Genomic DNA, 27,025 nt, shown 5'->3' on the forward strand with positions numbered 1-27,025 from the left:
TGGAGCAAGCTTCAGAGCTGAGCCAGCTTCCCTGTTTACAGTCAGCCCCTGGGGGAGGAGTGCCGAGGGAGTGGGAGGAGAGGGGAGCAAGGGGAGGGGTGGCCGCGGGCTCAGGCTGGGCAGTTCCTTCCAGCTCCAGCTGGGCCCAAAGTCTTCAGTCTTGGCCGCCACCAAGTCAGGCACTGACTCCTAGCCACCACTCGCCATGGCTATGAAGGTAGACAGCAGGCCCGGGGAGCTCCCCAGCAGTGGCTGTGACCCAGGCACAGCCCGACAGCATGTGCAGGCAGTCACCCGAAACTACATCACCCACCCCCGAATCAGTGAGTATGAGCCACAGCCGGGGAGACCAAGGTGGGGAGCTGTGGTGCTCTGCAGCTGTGGGTTCCGAGGTCCCTCAGCCCTGCTTCTTGCCAAGGGGAAAAGAAAGATGAGACCTAGAGAGACTAGGGAGCTCTCTGTCCAGTGGGAGTGATGCATACAAAAGGCAACACCTGTGAAGGCAGAGGGGTGGAGGGCCCAGGCCAGGCTGACCCACAGGAGGGGGCTGGGAAGTAACTGTTTCACCCTGACCCTGCTTCGGACTCTGAGTTCAGAGTGCTTCCAAATGCCCCTGAGAGAGAAGGGGGCAGAGATCACATGTGTGTGCATCCTCCCATGGGAACTTGCGTGCATGCGCGTGAGGAATGTGCCCCAAACGCGCAACACAAGTCAGTGTAACATAAAGTGGACTTGGGCTAACGGGTGTGGCAGTGTAGGCTATGTGAGCATTCTCAGCACAAGGAAGTGGGTGGCTGTGTCGTTAATGGTGCGTGGACCTTGTGTGTGTGGGGGGGGGGTCTGTGTACAGAAGCAGGTAAGGGCTGAGCCTGGAGGGTGTGTTCCCACCTTTGTTTGGTGTGTGTGTGTGTGTGTGTGTGTGCCTGAACACAGAGTGAAGGTGAGTATTGTTTGTGATGTGTGAGCTCTGGTTGGGCAGTGTCACATGTCTGAGTGTGGCAGTGTGTGTGCACAGTTAGCGCAGTGTTGGGCACAGAGGCATGTACATGCACATGGGTGCTGGGGTGTCGCCTTGTGAGCTTCTCAGGGACCTCCTGTGCCTGTCCTGCAGGGATGGGCCAAGGCCCAGAGAATCTGTCGAGCTGCAGAGGATCAAAGGGAGCCCCAGTCTCCTTGTCCAAGGTCATTCTACTTGGCACAGCAAATTCCCAGACAGCCTAGCTCCACGGAATAAACCAGCCTGGCCAGCCCCAGCTGAGGAAGGGTGCGTGGGGTGAGGGGACAGATCATGACACAGTCACCTTTTCCCCTCCCTGCTTCCCTCCCTGGGCAGCCTCCCAGTGCCACCCAATTGTGGATGAGAGGGCGGGCACCTGGGAACTCAACCGGGGACTCAGGGAGCAGAGCCCCAGTGTGGGGCACCTGCTGGGGCCTGAGACAAGTGCTGGGGTGGGGCACAGAGCAGCTAAGGGGACATGAGAGAGTGGAGAGGGGTCAGGTTTCTCAAGGAGGCCCTGCAGGTCCTGGCTGTGGAGGTGGGAGGAGAACAGGGGCTCAGATTCCCCTGGGCCAAAGCTGAAGTTCCCAAGGGCTGTAAACAAGCTGTGACCTGGCCCCAGTGGGTCCAGAGCTCAGGACAGGAGCCGCAGCTACAGTCTGATCTTGCCTCTTCCCATGTGGTAACTCACCCCTGCAGGCCAGCTCCACCCCACGCGTGGCAGGAGAAGCTACTGTTGGGCAGGGTGTGGGGGCTGGACCTACAGGTTCTGTTCTGCTTTTCGGGAATGCACCTTGGAAGGTGTCCTCCAGATACAGCCTCACCCCGCCGGCCTCCCCCAGGCAGGACTGCGCAGGCCTAGAGCGGCCTCTAGCCAGTTCCTTCCCAGCCAGCTCCTTATTTACAGTCAACACCTGACAGGTTCCAAGCCAGGCTGGAACCCAGGAGTGACAAACGCCCCGGAATTGCAGCCTCTTCCATTATAGTTGTGTGGGGCCCCCAACCAGGTCAGTCTGTTCATCCCGCAGCTGCCCCAGAGCCCAGACTGGTGCAGGGGGCCAATGCCTTGGCTTTGCTGCACATGACTGTCTTGAGAGGCCACACCAGTGGCCAGCCTGCCTCCTGCCCCACTCCCCTCTGTCCTCTTCAAGTGACTGAGGGGCGTTTCTCTCCTCCTCAGGACTAGGACAGGCACAGGACCAGGGACTGTCTAGACATACTCTGTCTCCAGCTGCTACCTCCATGGGATGGAGGGTAGACTGTGTGTCCCTGTTTGCCCTCCTTCCCCAGCCTGGCCTCCTACCCTGGAGGCTCAGCCCTCTACCAGGCTGCCTAGGCAGACCACAAGACCACAAGGCCGAAGCCCTAGGATTGCTTGGCCGTGGGTGGAGGTGAGCTGAGGGAAACCTGGGAAGCCTTCCCTTGCTGGAGGAGGCTGAGCCCCCATGGAAGCCAGAAGGTTGATGTTGTCCCTGCAGTGGAGAGAGTTTTCCAGAAAGAGGGTAGTTCAGAATGGGATGAACAGCAATGTCCGCCCTGGGAGAGAAGGCCCCTTTACCTCCCATGGAGCTAGAGTTGTTCCCCAGGAGCTTGGTTCAGAGGAGGTGGCATGGAGCTTCCTCTGTTTGCTTGGGCAGAAGATACCAGGCTGGGGAGAGGGTACGACTTGGATAAAAGGTTCAGAATATAAGTGGACAGCCCAGTAGGAGGAATGAAGCCAGGTGAGATCGCCCAGGGGCTCTCTGCCCAGCCTCAGTTTCCTCAACTGAAAGGGGAGGAAGCCACAGGGTCTCGGCTGATTCTAAGAACCCCCAGCCTCCAGAGCCTGCCCTCCCTCCCCTAATCTCCCCAGCTGGGATCAGGGAGGGGGTGCGGACCTGCTGCCCCGGGCTTGCCCCCACCCGGCCTCACGCATGGGCGCCTGCCTCTGCCCTCTCCCGGGACGCTGCAGGTGTGGTTGGTCCTGCGCTAATTAGAGCGCTGTTCGGGAGCCCCGCTGAGCTTTTGACAGGACCGGCAGCCGGGAGGTGGGGGTAGGGAGGCAGCCCACTGGCCTGCAGCCCAAAGTGCAGCCCAGTGTCAGCAAGGACAATGGAAAGGGGTGGCAAGCATCTCGGGGGAGGCCTATTGAGGGCGTGCCCTCAGGTCATCTGAGCCAGCTCTCTGCTGGCAGCTCGGCACCCCTTCCCCTCCAGGGTCAAGGGGGACATCCAGGGTTGGGTAGTGGCCCTAATCCCTGAGTATCACAAGATACTGTCCTGAACTGCAGTGTGTCCTGGGAGAAGTCAGCAGACTTTCTGGGCCTCAGTTTGCCTCTCCATGCAATGGACACAGTCAGAGGCCAGGGTGCGTGCAAACAAAGGCCTTACTACCAGTCAAGGACATCTTTGCTGCTCAGCTGCCACGTTGTCAGTGTCCAAACTGGACAGCTCTAAGAAAAAATCCGCTCTAGAGCGTTTCAGAGGAGAGACACAATTCCTCTGGGATGTCAGTCTGCAGGACTCAGGGGTGCAGAATTCCCTTGAAGGCAGCCATCAAGCCCGCCTTCCCTCAGAGGAGACTTGAGAAGCTGGCGCCCTGAGGGCCAGCGGGCCAGCACTTAGCGGCCGCCCGGTGCCTTCCGGGGCAGCCCCTCCTCTTCTCTGAGCCGCGCATCCTCTAATCCCGCACCCTCCATCTCCACTGCCCGCAGCCCCCTCTCCCCAGGTAGGGTTGTTGGATGTCACAGTTAATGGGGGTTTCATGTGACAGAAGCTGTGAAATGGGCGTGCTGCTGTGAACTGAAGGGAGGGGGTGGAACAGGCAGTGGTTCCCTGGGACGTCTGTCCGTCCGCCCCCCCCCCCCCCCGCCCTCCTGCAGGACCACCCACCCTGCGTCTTTCCACCTCTCCCCTCTCCTCTTCCATCCCAGCCCCGGCAGGCCCAGCGTTTCTCCACGGAGCTGTAAGAGGCTGGCTTTTCCGTGGGGTTCTCAGCGAGCGCTGGAGGCACAAATCCTTCCTCCTCCCGTGGCTGGGCCGCCTGCTTTCCGCAGCCCTAGCCCTAGGGTATTTGGGCAGACGCCCTGTGGACAGGAGATGGTGATTTTTTCCTGCTGGGGAGGGTGCTGCCCATGCTTCTGTCCCCTCCCCTCCCCTTTGGGGGACCCTCTACGGCTGCCACCTGCTAGGCACTGTGCGTCCTCTTTCTTGTCCACCATCTTCAGGGGAAGCAGGCAGGAGTGAGGAGTGGGAGGCCTCAAGCCAGCAGCAGGACCCTCTTTTGGTCTTTGGTCGGGGGGCTGGGCAAGTGGGGGGCACACTCTGGTTCTGACATGGGATGCGGGAATGAGCTGGAGGAACCAGTGATGTCTCCGTAATTCATCCACTAAATCCTTGCCGAGTGTGTGCCCTGGGCTGGCTGTGGAGTCTGCTGCCTGCCGTCCCCGGAGCCGACCTGCCTCCTGTGCCCAGACGCCAGCCTCTGCTGGCCACTGCACCACCCCTCCCTGTTCTCCCAAGGCACCCAGGAAGGGGCTCATTCTCATCTGTGAACAACTCACCACACAGCTACCAGTGGCCCCCATGGGATCTGAAGAGTACCACTTGGTGCTCAGGGCTCAGCTCAAAAGGCCCTTCCCAGCCAGACGCTGTGGCACAGACCTGTTATACTAGCACCCTGGGAGGCTGAGGCAGGAGAATCACAAGTCTGAGCCCAGAATGGCAACTTAGTGACTTAGCAAGACTTTGCCTGAAATTTTAAAAAAATAATAATACCAAAGGGGCTGGGAAGATAACCCAGTGTGCAGGCCCTGGGTTCAATCCCCAGTACAGTGAGGAGAGTAAGAAAAAGGAAAAAAGAGAGACAGAAGAAAGAAAGCAAGGAAGGAGGCAAGGAAAAAAGAGAAGGAAGGAGGAGGGAAGAGGGGAGGAGGGATGAAGCAGACCTCCCCAAGCTGTTCCCCTCCCTGAGCACTCGGCCGGGCCTCTGGCCCCCCTCACACACTCACCCTGTTCTTTCCCTTCTCAGCACCCACTACAATTTGTAATTCTGTTTCTTCCCTGACCCTTATTTTAGATTGTAGGCTCCATGTTTTATTTGCCTTTTTTCTCCCAGCCTAAAACGTAGAAAGCCTCCAATACATATGGCAAATGTGACAGCTCTTGCCTGCAATCCACCTGTTAGAAGGCTGAGGCAGGAGGATCACAAGTTTGAGGGCAGAGCAACATACCGAGACCCTGCCTCAAAATAAAATAATAAAAGTTCCAAAGTTATAGCTCAGTGGTAGAGGGGTTGCCCAGCATGTGCAAGGCCCTGGATTCAGTCCCCGTTACGGGGAGGAAGATGCTTGAAGAAAGGAAACGGAGAGGAAAGGAGGGAAGTGAATGACTCAGAGAAAGCAGGGAAGAGAAGGAGCCAAGCTGCCTTCCCAGGAGCCTGTGGGGCAACCAGGAGGTGGGGCAAGCGGGCAGGGCAGGGCAGACCTCCCCAGGAGAAGAGAGCACCCTGCCTCCACTGGGATGCACGGGGTCACCTGGAGGTAGCAGTCCACAGGCTTGGGGTGGCCTCCAGAGAAGACGGAGCAGAGAGGCAGGAGGAGCGGGTGGCTGTGGGGAAGGGAAGAGAATCCATGGAGACCGTGCTCCAAAGAGCAGACCCGGAAAAGGACTGGGGCTTGAGGAGTGTTCTCCTAGATGGGAGATACCAGAGCTTGCTTGATGGAAAGAACACAGGAGTGGGGGCCCTGGCTCCTCACCCCAGGAGGAGTCACCTCTAGAGCCCAGGTCTGGGTGCAGGGGCAGACACATGCCTAAGACAGAAGGTGGGAGGGATCTCCTTCATGGGATAGGGCAGCTGGGTAAAGGGGGGCTGTAGGTAAGCTGAGGGCAGGGAGCTGAGAAAGCCCCAAAGGCTAGCAGAGCTGAGCTGATCTTCGCATGCTCCTCTGAAGGCCGAGTGTTTCAAACAGTCCTTATATTCAGGGGACACGTAAAGATCTGTGTAAGCATGTCTTGCCAGGTTGGTCTGCCTGAGCCCATCCTGGCGAAAGGAACTTAGATCAGACAAAAATAAGGGGTTTGACCACAGAAGCCCAGACTGGGAGTGGGGAGCTTGGTCTGGAGCTTTTGGTTGCTCTTTGGCATCGGCTGGCTTGGGACCAGGCATGATCAGAAGCAAGAAAAAGGCCACACCAGAAGCCAGGGTGGTCTCATGAGAAATGCAAGGCAGGGCCCAGCCCTGGCTCTGCCACGAACATCTGCGTGGCCCTGGGTAAGCTTTTCCCGCTCTGGGACATGTCTCCCTGCCAGCCTGAGTGACCTAGGACTGCCCATCTTGCCTTGCCAAGTTCCTTCGTCTCAGGTGTGGCTTGGTATCAGACAAGATACCAAGAGAAGGCTATGGTACCTCATTGCCACGGGCAAGGGACCTCCCAGGTCCCTCAGCCAGCCTCTGTCAGAGCCAGACTCAGGCTTCCTGGCCACCCGTCCATAGCTGCTTCTGTTGGAGCCAGCAAAGGTTTCCTCATGTCCAGCCTAATCCCACCTGGTGAACTGAACTGGTTTCCCATCTGTGAGTCTCTCCAGCCGCTAGATCCATGAATGTGTTTCCCTGTCTACTCCCTTCCCCTCAGAGGTCCTGGGAAGCCAGGGGAGCCCAGGAGCTGGCCGCAGGACCTTGCCTGGGCCTGGTGGTGAGAGCAGAGGCCCTGTTTGGTTTCTCTCAACCAAAGAAGCAAGCCCCCTTTCCCTCCCACAGTGCTCAGTCAGTGTGGGGTGACTAGAGGGAAATGTGGGTCTGGGGAGGGCCACAGCTGGAGGCCAAAGGCCTTTGGAAAATGTCCTGGGGGTTTGAGGTGGGGGTTGAGGCCAGAGGGAAAGAGCAGAGCTTCCGCCAGCTGGGGAGAATTCAGAGGCCTCTTGGGTCGCCAGCCCTCCCCCAGCCTCCTGCAGGTGTCCGAGGCAGCAGGGGCCCTGTGGGCAGGGGCATGACCCTTACAGCAATGGTGGCTGGCCCTGTCATAGCTAATGACCCTGATGGCCCGGGCTGGAGAGGGAGGGCAGGCAGAGAAAGGATGCCTCTGTGCATGCGTGTGTGTGTGTGTGTGTGTGTGTGTGTGTGTGTGTGAGCGCGTGACCATCCTGGAGCAAAACTTTCATAGGTGAGGGTGTGGTGGGGTGACCCTCACCTCCTTCTTTCCCTTCCCAAGCCTACAGGACCGTGTGCAGTGTCAATGGGCCCCTGGTGGTGCTGGACCAGGTCAAGGTAAGACTCCTTTTGCTCTTCCCAGGTCTCAAGCCCACCCCCAGGGCTCCCCTTCCCTCTAGAGGATTTCTTCTCAACCGTCCCACCCCTGGGTGGCCAGGGCCTGCCCTATTCTTTCTCCCTTCCATCACCTGTTTCCATACTGTCCTCCTCTACCTGTGTCTCCAGGCACCCCTTCTGGGGCTTTTGGGAGGGCAAACTCCTCCTGGAGGCCACTGGGCCCTGGCTCTGGCATCCCACTAGTGTGACACTGAGGAGTTGGTAGTTGGCCCATGGTGCCCTGCATCTTCAGTAGAGGAATGGAGGTGCCTGGTGGCCCCAGAGGCGGGGCTCTCCCCACCTTGGACTCACTTCCTTTCCCTTCCCAAGCCTACAGGGAAGGTGATGGTGGCTGGTCACTGCCAGCTCATGTCTCTCCAGGGCTTGAGGGTTTCCAAAGGGCTCTGGACCCTCTCAGTGTCAGAACCAGCCCCGTGGGTGGGAGTGGAGTGGGACCATGGAAGGAAACTGACCTGAAGACTATCTAGCATCTCCTGGGAACTGCAGGAGCCCACAGGCATTGGCAGTCCTTTGAGTCTGGAGATGGGAGACTATGGAGGATCCTGCAGAGATGCAGGATCACTGCTGTCCTTCGGCAGCCTGCTTCATCCCCAAGGAGCAGACTGGAAACTTGAGTGCCACCTCCATCCCTTTCCCTAGCCCCCACTCTGCCAGGACCCAGGTCCCCTCAATAGGACACTGGCACTGGAGTCCCTGCCTGTGCTGTCCCATCTTCTCTCCACCCCACAGTCACACTGCTTTTGCTTACAGCTCTGTGATGGTTCCTGTAGACCTTCCTGCTTACTCTTCTCTCTCTCTCCACCCAATCTCTGCAAGGACCTCCCAGCCGAGCACCTCTGAGCCTTTGCATTACTGTTCCCTCTCCTGCAGTACTCACCTCCCCCAGTTCCCCTTTGGTTCATCCCCGAGCTGAGAGGTCACCTTCATACTGAGCCATTTCCTCCCCTCCACTCTGTGCCCATTGGGCACTGGATCATAATCTGGTCACATTGCACCTCCCCACGCCTCTCCCACACTCACACTGCATCCTTCTGCTGGGCTCTACTGGACACATTTATTAACCCCTGGCTCCAGGAGCCCAGCAGAGATAACACTCTTACTGAACACCCCGGCCATAGCGGGCACTCAGGGTATGTTTACTCAGAGGAAGAAAGAATAAATTAATGAGGTGAATGAATGAATGTTTGCCTGACTAGATACGGGCTGAGCCCACTCTGTTAAAGAAACCACACTTTGAAGTTGGGGTGTGGTGGTGCATGCTTATTAACCAGCACTCAGGAGGCTGAGGCAAGAGGATCACTGAGTTCCAGGCTAAGCTGAGCTACACAGTGAATTCAAGGCCAACCCTATCTCAAAGAAAACAAACCACCACTACTAAAGCACAGATTTTAAATTCAGGCCCATTTAGATTCCAAGTTCACAGGCTCATTTATTGTGTAACAGACACTCCTCAAGGAAGCCTGCCTCAGCAGTGAAGAGTATGCACCCTGAAATCAGGGTCTAAGCAGTCCGACTTCTTGAATGTGTTTTCTCATTTTAAACACCTCTGTTATGACAAAGAGCAGGATTTGGTTTTGAAAGTCAAATTGCTACAATAATAACGATTTTAAAAGACAAGATGGCACATGCTTATAATCCCAGCGCTTGAGAGCTGAGGCAGCAGGGTTGTCAGGAGTTCGAGGCCAGCCTGGGCTACAAAGTGAGTTCAAGTTCAGTCTGAACTGCCTAGGGAAATCTTGTCTCAAAAAACCAAGACAGCAGGGGCTGGGGATTTAGCTCAGCGGCATAAGCGCCTGCCTTGCAAGCAGGCAGTCGTGAGTACGATCCCTAGTACCCATAAAAACGAAAAAGACAAAAAAAAAAAACAAAAACCAAGACAGGGCTGGAGGTTTAGCTCAGCAGCACAAGCACCTACCAGGCAAGCACAAGGTTGAGTTCTGTGCCAGGTACGAAAATTAAAAACAATTCATAGAAAAAGATAATTCTGTTCTATGAGGAACATTTGATTGGCACTTTTAAAAAAGTTGACAGTTCCATCCCTGGTACCAAGAAAAAAAAAAGTTGACATATTTGTGCTTATTTGTGGGATAGAGTATTACAATTCAGCATATGTGTACATTGGGAAATAATCAAATTGGGATAGTATTTCCATCCCTTGAGACAGTATCATTTCTCCAAGTTCTCCTCTGTTTTGAGATACATAATGAGGACTTCCAGTGGTGAAACCAGGTCTGTCCACTCTTTTCTACTCGCTCCCAGCTAATCCTAGACAACAGCTTCAGCTCTACCTGGAAACTTGTTGGAAATAATTTTGTGGGCTCCACCTCAGACTGCAGAGTCAGAAACTGGGCTGAAGCCCAGAAGTCTGTTCTCACAGCCCCACAGGTCTGCAACCGTCTCTCTGGGACTGTAAATCCCAATTCCCTCATATATTAAGATTAATAGGGTTGACTTAAGGATCAGATCAGAAAAAGGTATTATTCCCAGGGGAACAGCCAGTAATAGCTCCGCCTCATTAGCAATGCTAATAAGCCGGAGAAAACACACCGTGCCAGCGCTGCCTGCTCCTACACTCCTGGGCAAGGCTGAGCCAGGGCAGAGTGGATGGCAGTCCCTGTGCAGGCTGCAGGATGGGGCAGGACTAGGAAAGAGACCCGCGGACTGTGGCTCTGATGCTCCGATGCATCTGTAACTCCAATAGGGCAAGGCTAACTGGGTGGTGGAGATACCCAGAGACTCCTCGGCTTCCAGGGCTAGGAAAAGGGTCGATGGCACGCAGCCTCATACGCCCAAGGGAAGGGGAAGGCGCTTCTCTGCACCCTCACCGCTGCCCACTTCCCTTTCCACTTTTGGAGCCGCTGGGTCAAAACGCTGCGATGTAGTCTGTCTCTGCAGCGCCACCTTCTGCCAGTACTGAATCGCACAGGCAAATATTCATGCTTCCATTTCTCTTGTAAGGAAAAATATGTTGGGAATTTAATGAATTTAATATAGATCATAAGTTTTTAGCCAAGGACATTAAGCACTCGGACCGGAAGCAAAGCTTTGAGGGTGTGTAACCCTAAGGCATCTGCACGCGTGATTTGTAGAGTGTAGAACCAATCCTCCTAGATCGAGCAGCAGCCCCCTGTCCTGATCCCACAAGGGTACACATCCACATGTGTTCCTATGCTCTCGATAGTTTGCACACCTGCCGTTCACACATCCTCACACACTAGCACACACTCACGTGCAAACTCTCTCGAACTCACACACAGGTGATTGAAAGCATTAACAAGGAACCGGCTGACTCTCGCCTGAATGGGCGTATTCTAGATAGACTTCACTAGGGCGGGGCTTCTCAAACTTGAACTTGCAACAGATCGCGAGGCTCCCCTTGGCCAAATTGCTGATGTAGCAGCTCTGGCCTGGAACCCAGGAATTTGCAGTTTTGGTTTTTTTTTTTTTTTTTTTCAGTACTGAAGATTGAACCTCAAACCTTTTTTATTATTTGAGATAGGGTCCAGGGTTGAGCTTGAACTTGTGATCCTCCTGCCTCAGCCTCTCAGAATCCTGGGATTCTGATGCTGCCTACGCAACTGCCATGTCCGCCGGCTGAATATGCGTTTATTACAAGTTCCCAGGTGACGTGCGTGTTGCCCTGACGACCACACGTTGAGAGCAACTGCTCTAGAGCATCTCATAATTCCTCGTCCTGTGAGCCAAATAGTATTTGTAGTTGTTTATGGATATAGCATTACCTTATTTGACACTTGGAATAAGCACCACCTTATCCGCCTTATCCATCCTACACTTCCGTGACTGCTTTAAAATATTGTATATCACCCCTGAGCCACTTTGCAAAAGAAAGTTCCCATGCCGCCCTGGCCAGTCCTGGTAGGGGAAGCCGTGCACAAGTCCTAGCATCTTTCTCAGGACCTCTATTCCTCCCTGTGTACAGAGCAGCTCTCCTGGGCAGGGTCCTAGCTGGATGAGAGCTCAGTAAAGCGAGGGATGGCCCTCAGTGACCCCCACACCCTGCAATCTTCTCAGTAGCCAATAGGGAGAGTTGATAGGATAGGGCTGGCTCAGTCTGGGAAGCAGGGCAGCTTGGAGCATAAACTCACCGCTGCAGACTGGAACTCTCCCCTGTACCCACTCGCTAACTGATAAAGAGACCCTTCCTCTTCTCCCAAAATCACTCCCCCATACCCACAATGCTCAGCGTTCTCTTCTTAAAGAATCTCAGCGTCTACCCCTGCACTTCAGGCGAGGGTAATGGGACAGGTGCGACGACCCTGACCGTCCTGCACAACCTTGCCGTCTCCCGGCGCCCTCTCTCGCCCACATGAATTCACATAGAAATAATCACTATTCATCACCCTCCTGCCCAGTTTTATTGGGCCCATGGCTTGGTTTCTTTTGGGAACCTCTCTGGTCGAGCTCTGTCCAGCAGTTTTCCTCCTGGAGTTAACAGCCCATCATCACCTCCGGTAGGACGACAAACATCAAAGCCAGGGCGGTTTCAGATGGAGACACTGACCTGCCGGCAGAGTGGCCGGGGCAGAAGGACCGAACCTCAACCAGGGAGCTCTTTTCCCAGGCTCTCGCCTTTCTTGCTCTTAGGCGCCCTCTTATGGTGAGAACCGGGATGGCAGGGTCTTAGTCTCGGAGAGGGTCTCCCCTTGAGCGCCCACATTCCGCGGGATGACCGAGGAGGGCAGGGAGAGAACGGGGACGCTTTCCTGCCCTCTTCTTCACAATGCAAGAGAGGCCCAAGCCAGAAGGTCCTTCAGGGTCGGCCTGACGCTCCACCCCAGTGGCTCCCTTCTCCCTCGACCCGCAAGGTCACTGTGTGTGCCCAGCAGAGGACAGGATGATAGCCACGATAGTGGTCATCACCTCCGCGGTCCATGAACAGGTCTCCAAATTTTATTAGCTTTTAAAAATAATGCCTGCTCCTTGTAATGAAATGAAACAAACACAATAAATACACAGAGTGAATTACTTGTCCCTATCTGCTTCCCACCCCACCCCCATAACAATGGGAAGATCCTTGGAGGAGGATCACGTGTTCAATGCCACGCTGGGCAACGCATGAGACTGTCTCAAAACAAACACAGAAAGAGTCCAGGATGTATCTCAGTGGTACAGTGTCTCTGGGTTTGAGTCCCAGTAACCCCCCCCCCCCACACACACACACCGCTTTCCAAAAACATCCTGCTGTCGGGGCTGACACACAGACAAATATATACGTGCTCAAGGCTGACATTAGTGCTGGTCTCTCCGTGTTAAGAATTCCCTCCATGTCTGTAGACACACTTTGTTCGTGGATGGCAAGCTATAGTGTATACCCTGATTTCAGATATTTGGCATATTTGCAGGTTTGCTATGACTAACGTACCGTGATATACAGTCTATGCCTTTTACACCACAGCTTTCATGACTATAGGGTAGATCCCTTGAGAAACAGAATGACTGCTCCAGAGTAGTTTTGTGTTTTTCATGTTTTGCTCCCGGGGATCAGGGCCTCAGGCGTGCTACCCTGAACTCTCCCACTGAGCACAATTTTTAAATAGGATTTGGGGCAAGATTACTTGCTCAGAGGGCTGCTGCTATTCACTTTCCCCCTTACAGGGTATGAGAGACTCTGCAACTCCACCTGCCCATCTGTGTTCTGTCCTGTGGCTTGGTCTGTGTAGCGGATGAAGCCGGGTTCCGTCTCACTTTGTATCTTCCTGCCGGCCAAGGCAGTGGTTGTGGATCTGTTTACCATCTGGGTTTTATTTCCTGCTCGATGAAATCCTCCTCTACTCAGAGTTTGTATACAGAGAGTTCTGGAAGCTCTTTTTATGTACCTCCGACCATCCTCTGCCTCTTTGTTTATCAAATCTTTACCATACAGAAATTTGAAAACTTTATGTAATCAGATATTTTTGCTGTTGTTTATGGCGTCTGAATTTCTTATCTTGCTTAAAGACATCTCTCATCTGTCTTTTGGAGAGAAAAGAAGAAAATATTCTAGTATCTCTGCAAATTATTTTGGCTTTGTGTTTAAATTGTTTACATGCCTGGGATGTGCTTGCGTTTTTGATGTGGTTGTCTTCTAAATGTCCAGCAGCTGGGTGTGGTAGCTCATGCCTGGGATCCCAGCACTTGGGAGGCTGAGGCAGAAGGATCACTGTGAGTTTGAGGCTATCCTGGGCTGCACAGTGAGACCCTGTCTCAAAAAAAAAATGTTTAAAAGCACATAAATGTCAAAAAAATACATAAGTGTCCAGTGACATTAGCACTATTTGTGCATTTTCCTCTCTGTGAATTAATAGACTACATTTACTCTATAATAGTTATATAAAATCTGGAAACTTTCTGGACTCTCTAGTCTGTCCCAATAATTTATTTATCTGTGTCACATTTGACTTACTGCTTGACATGAGAAGCTTTATAGAAAAAAATTTTAAATAGCAACTTTGAGTATCCATTAAGGCAAATACTCTATCTCTGATCTTTTCAATAACTGTTTTTGGCTATTCTCAGACATGTATATGAAATATAGGATTTTTTTTTATCGGTACCGGGGATCGAACTCATGACCGCCTGTTTGCAAGGTGCTTATGCCACTGAGCTAAATCCCCAGCTCCAAATATAGGATATTTTAATTAAATTCCAAAAGAAACAATAACCCATTGGGGATGGATTAATTTATCTACTTATTTGTGATAGTAAATTATAGAAGGAAAGCATTGTTCTCCACTTTTTCCTGAGCTTGTTTTATGTTTTTCAATAAGAGGTTATTATTGTTCTTGTATCTTTCTTATTACGTGTTACCAATTATTTTAAGGGTGTTGGCTTTGCTGTGGATGGGATTTTTTTCTCTCTTGCATCATCTAATTGTCTATCATTGGCATGGAAGAATACTGATTTTTATAAGTTTATCATATACATAAACAAGTTCTTTTATTCCTCCTACAGTTTTGTGAGCGTGTGTTTTGACCAGAGCCCCTTACATTTTTCTAGATTTACAATATTTCCTGAAAAAAGGGGAATTGTGTCTCTTTTTTATATTGGTATACTTTCACTTGGAAACAATTTTGGGTTTATGTAAAAATAAAAATAGTTCAAGGCCCATACACTTACCCAATTTTTATATTTTATTTCATTTGTTCTATCATTTGCTCAGCATATGTGAGTATATATGTGTGTGTACATTTTTTTCCTGACTCTTTTGAGGGTAAATATTGCCCAACTACATGGCCTATTTCCAAAAAGACATTATTTTCTTCCATATTTTTTCTCTTCAGAGAGTTACAAATTTTTTATATTAATATTATACTTTAATCTACCATCCATAGTCAAGTTGATCAGTTGATCCATAAAGTATTGTATAACATTTTTTCCTATCCACTATGGAATCCAGCCTGTAGTCATGTATTGTGTTTAATCACTGTGTCTGTTTAGCTCCCCACAGTCTGGAAAGTTTTGACAATCTTTCATTGAGATGTTTAAGGACTACAGTTCCCTCCCACTACTATTCTTTCTTTTTAAAAATGAAACATTCCTCATCTATGTTTATTGGTTAATTTTAAATTTTATTTGACTGCATAAACTAAGACTTCTGAAACAATACTAACCATAGGACACTGGTATCTCTGTAATGATTTTTATTTGAAGTGAAAATGAATTCAGCATTTCAACATTTACAAAGATATTCATGTTGGTTTTGGTAGTGTTAAAATAGTTGCTTTTCATTTGTTTTACCTAGAATTGGATTAGAAACAGAAGCTTCTAAATTTTATCACGTCTTCAGCATCTATTTATATAACCTTAGAGGGTTTTTCTTTTTATTTTGTTGGCAAATTCTCTGTTATAACAAATTACATTGTAAAATGTTGACAAATTCTCTGATGCTGATTTCTCTAGTCTGGTATTCTTGGAATAAGCCTTTGCTTATTTATTTCATACGTTGCTTGATCAGACTAATAGTTTACTTGGAGTTTCTGCACTCAAAAATCAGTCTATAGTTTTCTTTTGATTACTATATTGGATCAGGGGGTCGTTTCCATGCAATAGCTTTGTTTCTAGTCTTTTAATCTTCACTTATGTCATTTTTCCATTATTCCTCCTTCTGCTCTTATTCCTAGCAGGTTGTTCCAGGACCATGTTAAATAGAATGACAGCAAGTATTCTGGTTTTGTTCCTAATTTTAAAGGCTGGGCCTTTTGCATTGAAAATACTTTATTTCTTGAAAAAGTATTTTTAGTACATTTTTAAAATAATACGCATTTTGGGGTTAAGAAATTTCCATCTTATTTTTTTTAAGATTGGTTTTATTCTTTTTTCTTTTGATTGTTATCATGGAAAATTTTTAAAACTTCATTCAAAAAAAAAACTTGAGATGACCTGAATTTTTAATCCTTTAATCCATTAATGAGATGAATGGCATTAATAGACTTTATAATACAGGAATAACTTTGCATTCCTGAAAGTCCCCAATTTTTTATTTTCTACATGTGTATGGGTGTTTATCTTCACTTTCATTTTGTAATTTTTTCTTTTATTTTTTGGTTTGTAACTTAGTCTTTTTTATAAATGTTGGGTTCAGTTTGCTAATATTTAGTTGAGGATTTTTGCATCCATTTGCATGAGTGGGCTTGTCTACAATTTTCTGGTAATTATTTTATTCTGATGCCAAGTTTATACTTTCCTCATAAAATGAATTAAATACCAAACCTTCCCTTCCATACTTTTGAAGAGTTTAAGTAAATTTTAAATTAATTTGTTCTTTGAGTGTTAGAATCCACTAGTATAACTGAGCCTTGTGCATATTTGTAGAAAGTCTTTAAACCATTCATTCAGTGTTTTAAAATTACAAGATCATACTGGATTTCTGTTCATTTTAATTGGATTTTGGTTTGAGATGCAGTCTTCTAGAATTTCACTAATCTTATCGAAATTTTTAAATATGTTGCATAAAGTTGTTCACACACATCATTACCTCTTTAATATTCTCAGTATAACTGGTTGTGCCATTTATTCCAACAATTATTTATTCAGGGTTTTTGTTCTTCTTTATAAATGTTGCCTATTTGTCAATTTTATTAGACTTTCCAAACAACCAGTTTAGCTTTCTTGATCTCTATTATATATGCACTCATTTTTTGGTTTGATTTTTCTGTCTTATTAAACATTTTATGGGATTTTCATGCTATTCTTTTTAACTTCTTAATTTACATGGTTTTAAGCTTCTTCAACATTTCTAATATAAAATCTTTAAACTTCAAATGTATCATATATATATTGATGTATAATTTTCATTATTCTTTGGAGCTGAATTTTTTTTTTCTTTTTGTCTTTTTCCTTTTTATCGGTACCAGGGATGGAACTCAGGACTGCCTGCTTGCAAGGCAGGCGCTTATGCCACTGAGCTAAATCCCCAGCCCTGCTGAATGTTTTCTTATTCTATAAGGCCTTCTGTATTTAGAATGCTTTTGTTCTCAAATATATGAAGTTTTTCTATTTTTTATATCAATTTCTCACTTGCATAGATTATGGTCAGAGAACACGGTACAGCTTTATGTAGTTTATAGGTCCTGGCACAAATCAATGTTCTTTCTATGCTTTTCTATGTAATGTTGTTTGGCTTTGATTTCTTCTACTTTGGTACAAGGAGTAATTTAGAGGAGCACTTTTCATTTCCTTTTTTTCTTTTTTTAGACAGGGTCTTGCTATGCCTCTCAGACTGGCCTTGAATTTACCACATACCCCAGGCTGCCCTTGAACTCACAGCAATCCTCCGGCCTCAGCCTCCTGAGTTCAGGGATCACAGGCATGTGCCACCACACCTAGTTAGAAGAGCACTTTAATTTCCCAGAATATTAGCAGTTGGGGGGGGGATTGTCTTTTATTTACTGCTTTATGTTGGATTAAGATTATGGCTTGATGGGTGTGGTGGTTCATACCTATAACCCCAGCACTCCAGGAGGCTGAGGCAAAAGGCTGCAAGTTTGAAGCCAGCCTTGGCAACTTAGTGAGTTAGTGAGACTCTGTCTCAAAAGAGTACAGTAATAACAAGGATGGAGATGAAGCCTCTGGGCTCTATCTCCAGTACTAAAACAAAACAAAAGGCTTATGACTTACACTCTAAACTAAATCTGCCAGTGAGATGCTGTTCACTCGCCCCAGGTCCTGGGCCTGGCAGAGGTGCAGGAACAGGACTAAATTCTCTAGCAGAACAGCTAGGACCTGGGTGAGGAGACTTCTCCAGCACAGCTTCCTGGTCAAGCCTCGAGCCTCCCTCAGTGTTGGTAAAGACAGGGATGCTGCAGTCCCCAGAGCACTCACAGAAAGCAGAGCTCCTGGACTCCCCAGCAAGCGCACAGCTCTAACTGCCTGCTTGTTGATGTGGCCCCGCAGAGACAGCCTGATTGGATTTTAAAACTTAAGTTACAATTCACATGCTATAAACGTCAACCAAATTTTTCTACACCGTTGGTAACGTTTGTTATCATCTGCCTTTATGATTGTATGAATCTCAGTGGGTATGAAATGATATCTCATCAGGATTTTGATTTTAATTTCCCTAATGATTAACGATGGTAACCATCTTATGTGCATATTAGCCATTTGTGTATCTTCTTTGAAGCAATGTCTATTTAAATTCTTTGATCAAATCTTTTTGATTGCCAGGCTGTAAGAATCACTTAAATATTCTGTAGGTTGGCTGTATTTTTAAATTCTAGAACCCCCAATCTATTACATGTGAATCAATCCCAGCCCCATGGTTAATGTGTTTCCTATTAGTGTGGGCCATGGAGACCACATGGCCACAATAGCTGCTCCACCTTATTAATCTTTTACAAGCTGCCAGTCACCATGCTAAAGGATTTGCTGTATTTTCTCTTTTCCTGACCAGCACACTTCTATAAAGTAGGTATTATTATCATCATCATCTTCATTATAAAGCTGAGACAAGACTAATTAATGATTTAAGTGTTTAACAGGTTAGTTAAGCCACTAAGTGACTTCCAAAATCACACACCACTAGGTGAAAGAGCTTCAATTCTAACCTAGTTTTGCACCTCTAAATTGGCTCCTAACCATCCAGGCATACTTCTTCCAAACAGACCCCAAAAGTCCACTGCCCAGTCCCTCCAGTGCATTTCCACAAGTGTCTGGGCACAAGAGGGAAGATGGCAGCTTGAGACTGGAGAATGAGGGAGGTGACGTAGCTTTGCATCTGGTCTCATTGTGACTCTGGACTGCTCTCCCCAGTTTGCCCAGTATGCTGAGATCGTCAACTTCACTCTGCCCGATGGAACTCAGAGGAGTGGCCAAGTGCTCGAGGTGGCTGGGACCAAGGCTATTGTTCAGGTAAGTGGCATCAGTGAGATGTTGGCCGGGTGGATGAATTAACAAGCCCCTGAGGCTTCCCACACTATCTTCCCAACTCTGAAGATGATAAATTTCCGATTTCCCTGTAAACACCTTGCTCAGAGCTGGGCACAAAGAGCCCTCAGCAAGCCCCTCATCAGAATAGGTACCTCTTACCCCATAGGTGTTTGAAGGAACCTCTGGGATCGATGCCCGGAAGACCACCTGCGAGTTCACAGGGGACATTCTGCGGACCCCGGTGTCCGAGGACATGCTGGGTAAGGCATGCCTGGTGGTGGTGGGAGGAGCTCCTCTGCCTTCCTGCCCCAGCTCCTCTGACCAGGCTCTAGCTGCTGCCTTGTCAGGGACTGTTTGTGTGTCTGTCTTTCCTGTGAACAATTTGAGGACAGAGATTAGATCTTGTCTCCTGAGTTCCCAACCTTAGCTTAGGACCTGATATATAGCAAGTGTTCAATAATGGGCAAGCAGGTTCAAATTACCTACAAGGGCAGCAGGTACTTGACCAACTGGGGGTCAGGCTGAAAGGGACTGTAAAACCCCATATGTCCCCAAATGTGTCTCAGGACTTGCCCTACCTGGCCTGGTCGCCCCCCACCTTTTTGAAGTCCAGTGATCTCGCCATTAGAATCACTGACCTGGGTGGTGTCTAGGAGACTAAAGAGTGTTCCCACCTGAGGAATGGGTGGGAAGGGGACATGGGGTGGTGCAAAAGACAGTTGGAGGCTGAGAGCAGTGAGGGACTCAGGGGTGGCCCTGAGCGTCCAAATACACCTCCTACCCCCTTTCAGGTCGGATTTTCAATGGCTCGGGCAAACCCATTGATAAAGGGCCTGTGGTCATGGCAGAGGATTTTCTGGACATCAATGGTGAGTAACTGGTGCCCTGGGTGGTTTTCAGGACTCATCCTCCAATTCCTTCCCACTCATCATTTCTGCCACCCTGTCCTTGGAAGTTGTGCTCAGACCACTGGCCAGTGCCAACTCAAGGCCAGACAGAATAAGGCACAGATCAAGTGGATATGAGGGTAAAAAAAAAAAAAAAGATTGCCTGTCCCCAACCCAGTGAATCAGGACACTGCACTCAGCACTGTGTCTATCCTTTGTAAAATGGTATCATCCTGCACATCTGCACACCTGTGCACACCCCCAGGATCTGTGTCCCCATCCTGAGGGCTGCACTGGGGTGGTCTGCAGTAACAGACTCAGGCCCTCCTAGGGTCTCACCCATTCATGTGGGGGCTTCCTCTGTCCTGTGTCTCCATCCCACCAGTTTACGGAGGGGATGACAGAGACCACTGAAGCCCATGACTTGCTTAAGGCATCTGCTCAGATAGGCAGTTTTTGAGTCACCTTCAGGTCTGTCTGCCTGTCGTAGGTGTTTTGCCTGGCTGCCTTCACCCTAGGGGTGCTTAGCCTGAGTTCCCAACACCCACTAACCAAGCACCAGGGCAGTGCTGTCCAAGGTAGTATGGACCTGGCTGTTGAAACTTAAACCAACTCAAATGAGAGACATTTTCACTCCCAAACCATGTTTTATATGGCTGGGGCTACACTGGGCAAAACATCCCCCGTCACCCCAGTAAGTGGGAACAGCGCTGCTCTGGAGTCTGGGTTGGGGCTGGGGAGGAGAGGAAAAGGGGAACCCCTGAGCATGGCTCCATGATTGCCTTTCCCAGGTCAACCCATCAACCCCCATGACCGAATCTACCCTGAGGAGATGATTCAGACGGGTATTTCTCCCATTGATGTCATGAACAGCATTGCCCGTGGTCAGAAAATCCCCATCTTCTCCGCGGCTGGGCTCCCCCACAATGAGGTGAGGCCTGTGGGGGCACAGCCAAAAGGCAAGCACAGGCCTAGGCACCTGTGCCCAGTGGGCAGTGGGGTCACCTGCATTCATGCTGGCACTCAGGGTCCCACAAGCCCTCTTCCATGCCCAGTCCCTGCCCCCAGCAGGCCTTCCAGCTACCGGGAATCAGTGGGGCACATGTAGGTTCTCTGGTTGCCTTCAGTGTTGAAGATCCTGCTCAGCAAAGCTTCCTTGTCCCTGTACTCACGTGCCCCAGTCCACATCTATTCCACTACCATCACCAAGTTCATGTAGTCAGTGCCTCTCACAGTGGCCAGCAGGACAAAGTGTCTAGGTATTCCTTCCCAGCTACTCTTGAATGTAGCTCACCTCAACATGGTCTGCAAGATAAGAATCTTGCACATGCATGTGCCTCTCTCTCTCTCTCTCTCTCTCTCTCTCTCTCTCTCTCTCTCTCACACACACACACACACACGCACACGTACACACACATCCTGGCTTTGGACATGGTGTTTGGTAACTATACACATCGCAGGCCAGAGGCAGCTCTGTCCCCATGAAGCTCCAGCACACTAAGAGAGGGACAGAGGCTCTCACAAGCCTGAATGCTCTAAAGAACAGATCCCTCCCCCAAGAAGGATTGTACATCTGGGGCAGCCCTTGCACCTCTTCAGCCTGGGACAGCCCCTCCAAAGGCCTGCGTAGAAGTGCAGATGGGACATTCTCTGTCTCTCTCCTCAGCGGGGCAGGTACCGAGCTCTGCTCTAACAGCCTCCCTCCCAACACCTTCTCTCAGATTGCAGCCCAGATCTGCCGCCAGGCCGGGCTGGTGAAGAAATCCAAAGCTGTGCTGGATTATCATGATGACAACTTTGCCATCGTCTTTGCAGCCATGGGGGTAAGGGATCCACCTAGGTCCATTAGCAAGTTCTAGGATCAGTGAGCAGGCAGCTCTGTCTCTCTTGGGCCCTGACACATTCAGATCTGATGGGTGAGCCACAGTCCCTCTTCCTGAGAAGCCATCCAAGTCCAGGCCAGTCTGCTGGGATGGCCAAGAGCATGGCCGAGGCAGGCTCTGTGACCAAGGCAGTGCCTCCCTCCAGGCATTGCATCCCAAAGGCCACAGAAGCTGTAAGATGGGTGGCCTGGAAGAGGACAAGGCACTTGAGGCCACCACACAGCTTCATGGGATACCAAAATGCCTCAGCAGGCCAGAGGGAAGGATGGGGAGGAGCCGGGCAGCAGGTGACCCAGGAGGTGCAGCGTCAGGAACCTGACCTGAACAAGTCTGAACTTCTCTGGAGGCCCCTCCTGAGTCCCAGTCACCCCAGTGACTACAGTGCCTTTGCCTCCGGCAGCTGTTAGTCAGTCAATCCACAAGCTTTCCAGAAAACAGCTGTGAGGGTCCAGGCCCTGCCCTTAGGCCACCTTCAGCTCTCTCTTCCCTGTGTCCAGGTGAACATGGAGACAGCCAGGTTCTTCAAGTCCGACTTTGAGCAAAATGGAACTATGGGAAATGTCTGTCTCTTCCTGAACTTGGCCAACGACCCCACGTGAGCCCTCCCTGATGCCCAGACTTCCCGGGGGGGGGCACCCCCCCCCCCCGCCAAACTAGGGTACCAGTGCTCAGAGCATCCCAGAATCACAGCCATGGGACAGAACTAGGAGAACAACTGGGAAACTGAGGCCCAAGAAGGGGTGGGAATGGCCCAAGGAGAGACAGTGGGAGCCAAACGATGACTCCTCTGCCCTTCCACAATCCTCATCTGATCACTGTCCTAAGTCAGGCCTTTCATCCCTGGGTCACTTCCACAACATCACATTAAAGAGATCCCTTCCCTAGCTATTTATTTAGAAAAACTGCTATTTTGAAAGTTTAAAAACTTAAACAGAGAGTTTAAATCTGGGAAATCAGATGGATGATGAGACACAAAGTTCTAATAAACTAGTCTGGGTAATGAGGGGGCTCTAAAAACTAAGGAGCAGAATTGTGGATGCAATTGATGGCACGAGCGAGGGGAAGGCCCACAGGCCCAGAGGCAGCTGGAGCTGCAGGAGAGCGTTTGGCAGTGCTCGCAGTGGGAAGGGCAGGCAGGCGTGTGGACCACACACACTAAGTGCGCTCATCGGCAGCGGGAGAGACAGCAAGCCGAGCAGCAGTCCTGGGGCAGGGCGCGTGTGCTCCAGCTGACTGGAGTGAGAGGGAGCTAAAGCAGGAGCTGAGCATTCACCCAGCTCCTAGTGCGATAGGCCAGAGTCCTTCACCTTCAGGCCATGGGGACGAGGCATGGCCATCCTCATCAAACACTGCTGGGCTTCTCCCACCCAACTCCCCTCTCTGGTCTCTGCCTCTGTCTTCTGCCCTCTCCTGCATGACAAGAGATGGGGCTGTCAGACTCGCTCCTGGGAACCTGACCTGGGGTGTGGGGCAGGGGCTCATCTCATACATTCTGCTACCATAAACAGAAACCAGCTGCCTAGTTCACCTTACACTCAGCTCTGGGACAATGAGGGGTGCAGGCCTGGGTGTCCAGGCTCTTTGAACACCAGCTGCACCTCTCATCTAGGATCGAACGAATCATCACCCCACGCCTGGCACTGACCACTGCCGAGTTCCTCGCCTACCAGTGTGAGAAGCACGTGCTGGTCATACTGACCGACATGAGCTCCTATGCAGAGGCCTTGCGGGAGGTAAGTTGGCTGGCAAGGCGTGCCAAGTGCTTCCCTGCGTCTCCCAAGGCTTGAGGTTCAGGGGTCTCCTTGAGAACAGAGGGAACTCATCCACCCAGGCCTGCTCTGGGGCTCAGTCACCACTGCTCATTCCTCTTCTGGCTCCACCTTGTTCTTCACCCCTCTGAAGATCAGCCTCTCTGCCTCTTCCTTACCTCAGTGCCCATGGGTATTGCAGGTCTCAGCTGCCAGAGAGGAAGTGCCTGGGCGCCGAGGCTTCCCCGGATACATGTATACAGACCTGGCCACCATCTACGAGAGGGCGGGCCGCGTGGAGGGCCGAGGAGGATCCATCACGCAGATCCCCATCCTCACCATGCCCAATGATGGTAGCCTTCCCTGCAAGCCTCAGCCCTGAGAATCCCTATACCTCCCCTTCCTACCCAGAAAATTAGCCTGTGCTGCTTTGCAAGGAAGTGCAGTAATTCTGACCCTCCATCAGGGTAGACACTGTCCTTCCCCCTTCACCTGCTCCCCTCTCATCACTCTTTTGAGGAGACCTGGGTGGCCTTGAGTGAGTGGAGACCTGGGCCCCATCCACACTGAGACCAGGGCATTTTCCTGCAGATATCACCCACCCCATCCCAGACTTGACGGGTTTCATCACTGAAGGACAGATCTACGTGGACAGACAGCTACATAACAGACAGGTATTCCTCCTCCTGTCTGCCATCTGTTCTCACCCCCAAAGACACAGAATAACAAGTGCCCACCACTCCCTGTGCCTGGATGAGGGACAGCCCCCAGCGGAGGCATGCCCTGGAAAGTTCAGTTTGGGTAGAATCCAACCCACCTGCCTGTGGGAATTTGAGAAAATAACCCCATCTTCCTGAGCCCAGGCAGGATTCCTCTCCCATGAGATAGAAATAATACGACACCAATGCCTCGTGGGAGATACAATCAGTTGCCATATAGGAAATATCTGGAAGATAACGGATACTAAATAAATACTAGTTCCCTTCCCTTTCGTGAGCAGAAAAGAAGAGATAACTAACACAAACAGATTGTGAATAATGTGCCAAAATGTCAGAAAATGTGTCTGCCCTGTCCAGAAGTTAATGGCTGCATCCGTGACTTTTTTTTCTTTTCAGGTTGTTTCTTTGCGGCTCCTGTTAAATTTCAATCTGATTTTTTTGTGTCCAAATAGTCAAGCATTGAAAGGGCCAACCTTTTCTTAACCACCTTGTGTCATCTCCCCATGCCCAGTATCCTGTCTAGGACCACATGTGTAGACGCCTGCCCCAGAATTTATGGGAGATGGGAGGGGTGGCAGCTTCCTTCTCTGTAGGATGAATGGGGACAGCTCGTCTGAGGACCACAGGGGAGGAGAGACAGGCAGCGTGGACAGAAAATAAAGCTTGGACTCCGTGTCTGCCACTCCCTTATCCTGCCCTAGGTTTACCCCCCTATCAATGTGCTCCCTTCCCTGTCTCGACTGATGAAGTCCGCCATCGGGGAGGGCATGACCAGAAAGGATCACGGAGACGTCTCCAACCAGCTGGTAAGGCCGAAAGGACCAGGGGCCGGGGGTTATCCCGTTGCAGAAGCTGGAGGTTTGAGCTCCACTCTGGACAAGCCTTTCTCCCGGCCTGAGTCCCCAGCCCGGCCAGGTGGGGGCCCAGCGGACCCCGAGGTGACCAGGCTGGCTCCTGTGCCCTCCCTCCAGTACGCCTGCTACGCCATCGGGAAGGACGTGCAGGCCATGAAGGCGGTGGTGGGGGAGGAGGCGCTCACCTCCGAGGACCTGCTCTACCTGGAATTCCTGCACAAGTTCGAGAAGAACTTCATCAACCAGGGTGAGGCGGGGGCGCACCGCGGGCGCGGAGGCGTCGCCTCTTCCCGGTCTTCCCGCTCCTAACACGGCTGCTCGGTCCCAGGCCCCTACGAGAACCGCTCGGTGTTCGAGTCTCTGGACCTGGGCTGGAAGCTGCTGCGGATCTTCCCCAAAGAGATGCTGAAGCGCATCCCGCAGAGCGTGCTCGACGAGTTCTACGCCCGCGAGGGGGCGCCGCAGGACGCCGCGTCCTACACGGCGCTCTAGGCGCGCGCGCTCCCCACTCCTTCCCGTCCGCAGCGCCACCTTCCGCCCGCACCTGGAGCTCGCCGCTCCTGCAGGCTATGCGGGCTCGCACGCTCCATCTGGCTTCCTCCGCTCGCAGCACTCGGAAAGAACCGTGAGGGCTGGTAAACCTGTGACCTATGACTTAGGACTGGCGCATCCGTATTTTTATTTTACATGGTATTTTGTATGTTTGTGCGGCGCTGGAGATCCAGCTGGGGCCTCTTGCATGCTAAGCAGGCTCTGCCACCAGGATGCACCCCTAGCTGTATATTTTTACGTCAAATAAGAATGATTGAGATGAATTTATCTTAGTGAAAACCAGATTGATAAGAAATAAATTGTTTTTAGATATAGATGATGGATACATGGAGGTCATTAAAGTATTTTTTTTTCTCCCTAAAATCATATGTATTCCAGAGGCTGAGGAAAGAGGATCGAAAGTTTAGGCCAGCCTGGACAACCCAGCAAAACATTGTCACAAAACTTAAAATGGCTAGAGATACAACCCAACACTTTCTGGGGTTCAATCCCCAGAACCACAAAAGGAAAATACGCAAACAAAAAGCGCACTTATGCCTTAAGAGGTGACAATAAATTCCTTTTAGGAAGATATTTATCTTTCTAAAATATCTTGCTAAATTTTTTGGGTAGAACTTAAGCTCAGTGGCCATGGAAGAGAAATTCATAGCCACAAATGATTTTTGTTTTTTTTTTTACTGTACACATCTCTGCAGGAGACATGCTGGGAGTAGCTTGGTTTGCTGCAGACAGGGAGGGAGGATAGTTGTCAGGGACGTAGCCCGAGGGACATGACAGTGCAGAAGGCTGAGGAAGTGAAGAGATGGGTGAAGAGTGCTCTAAAACTCAGGCTGCCGGGAACTCCTTTGAAAGCTGCCTGCTCCTCTGTGATGTCATCCTGTCTTCTGTTTCTCTGCCCATGCAAAGAAGTCGTGAATCTATGAAGAATTCATGAATGCTTTTCAAAAGGGAAAGGGTGGCTGGGGGAAATGGAACTTTAGCCAAGCAATGCTTTTCATTTCTGAGTCACTGTGGCCTAGAACCCTGTCAGAATTCTTGGATCAAGGGCTAACACCAAAGGAGGCCCAAAGATAGGCATCCTGTTCCCATGACAATTCACAACCGTCCTGGGGAGAGATTTGGCTGTGCACTGTGCATAGAGTTTTTGTTGTTGTTGTTCAATAACAGTTTTATTGAGATATGATCCACATACTGTACAATTTACCTATTTGTAACTGTATGATTTAATAGTTTTTAGTATATTCACAGAGTTGAATGACCATGACCACAATCAATTTTAGGACATTTCTATTGCCCCCAAAAGAAATCCTATACCTCCAACCAATCCATTCCTTCCCCATCCCTAAGCAGCCATGAATCTACTTTGTATCTCTATGAATTTGCCTGTTCTGGACATTTCATATAAATGGAATCATACACTATGTGGCCTTTTGTGACTGGCTTCTTTTGCTTCACAAACATTTTGAAGGTTTATTCGTGCTGAAGCATCTATCAGAACTTTGTTTATTTTAATTGCCAAGTAATATTTCACAGGGTGGATGTACCAGCTTTTATTTACCCACCAGTCAATGGACATGTGCATTGTTTCCATTTTTTGCCTAACCTGGATAATGCTGCTCTGAACATTCATGTACACGTTTTTGTGTGTACCTATATGTTCATTTCCCCTGGGTGTCACCTAGGAAGAGAATTGCTGAATCAGATGGTAGCTCAGT

At 50.2% G+C, this 27,025-nt stretch overlaps 1 protein-coding gene across 1 annotated transcript; it reads left to right on the plus strand.

Moving 5' to 3' along the window:
• The first annotated feature begins 113 nt into the window (after positions 1 to 113).
• Positions 114 to 26,731, plus strand: Atp6v1b1 (ATPase H+ transporting V1 subunit B1). Its single transcript, XM_003469022.3, has 14 exons — positions 114 to 323; positions 7,185 to 7,240; positions 18,551 to 18,649; positions 18,834 to 18,927; positions 19,459 to 19,536; positions 20,346 to 20,485; positions 21,276 to 21,377; positions 21,935 to 22,032; positions 23,047 to 23,170; positions 23,388 to 23,538; positions 23,777 to 23,859; positions 24,606 to 24,710; positions 24,876 to 25,005; positions 25,087 to 26,731. The coding sequence occupies exons 1-14, from the start codon at positions 206 to 208 to the stop codon at positions 25,248 to 25,250; spliced, it is 1,542 nt and encodes a 513-aa protein (XP_003469070.1). The 5' UTR covers positions 114 to 205; the 3' UTR covers positions 25,251 to 26,731.
• The last annotated feature ends 294 nt before the right edge of the window (positions 26,732 to 27,025 follow it).

Source organism: Cavia porcellus, unplaced genomic scaffold (assembly GCF_034190915.1).
Source record: "Cavia porcellus strain 051 isolate PalLab524CR breed Dunkin Hartley unplaced genomic scaffold, mCavPor4.1 scaffold_18, whole genome shotgun sequence".
In the NCBI taxonomy this organism is placed as follows: domain Eukaryota; kingdom Metazoa; phylum Chordata; class Mammalia; order Rodentia; family Caviidae; genus Cavia; species Cavia porcellus.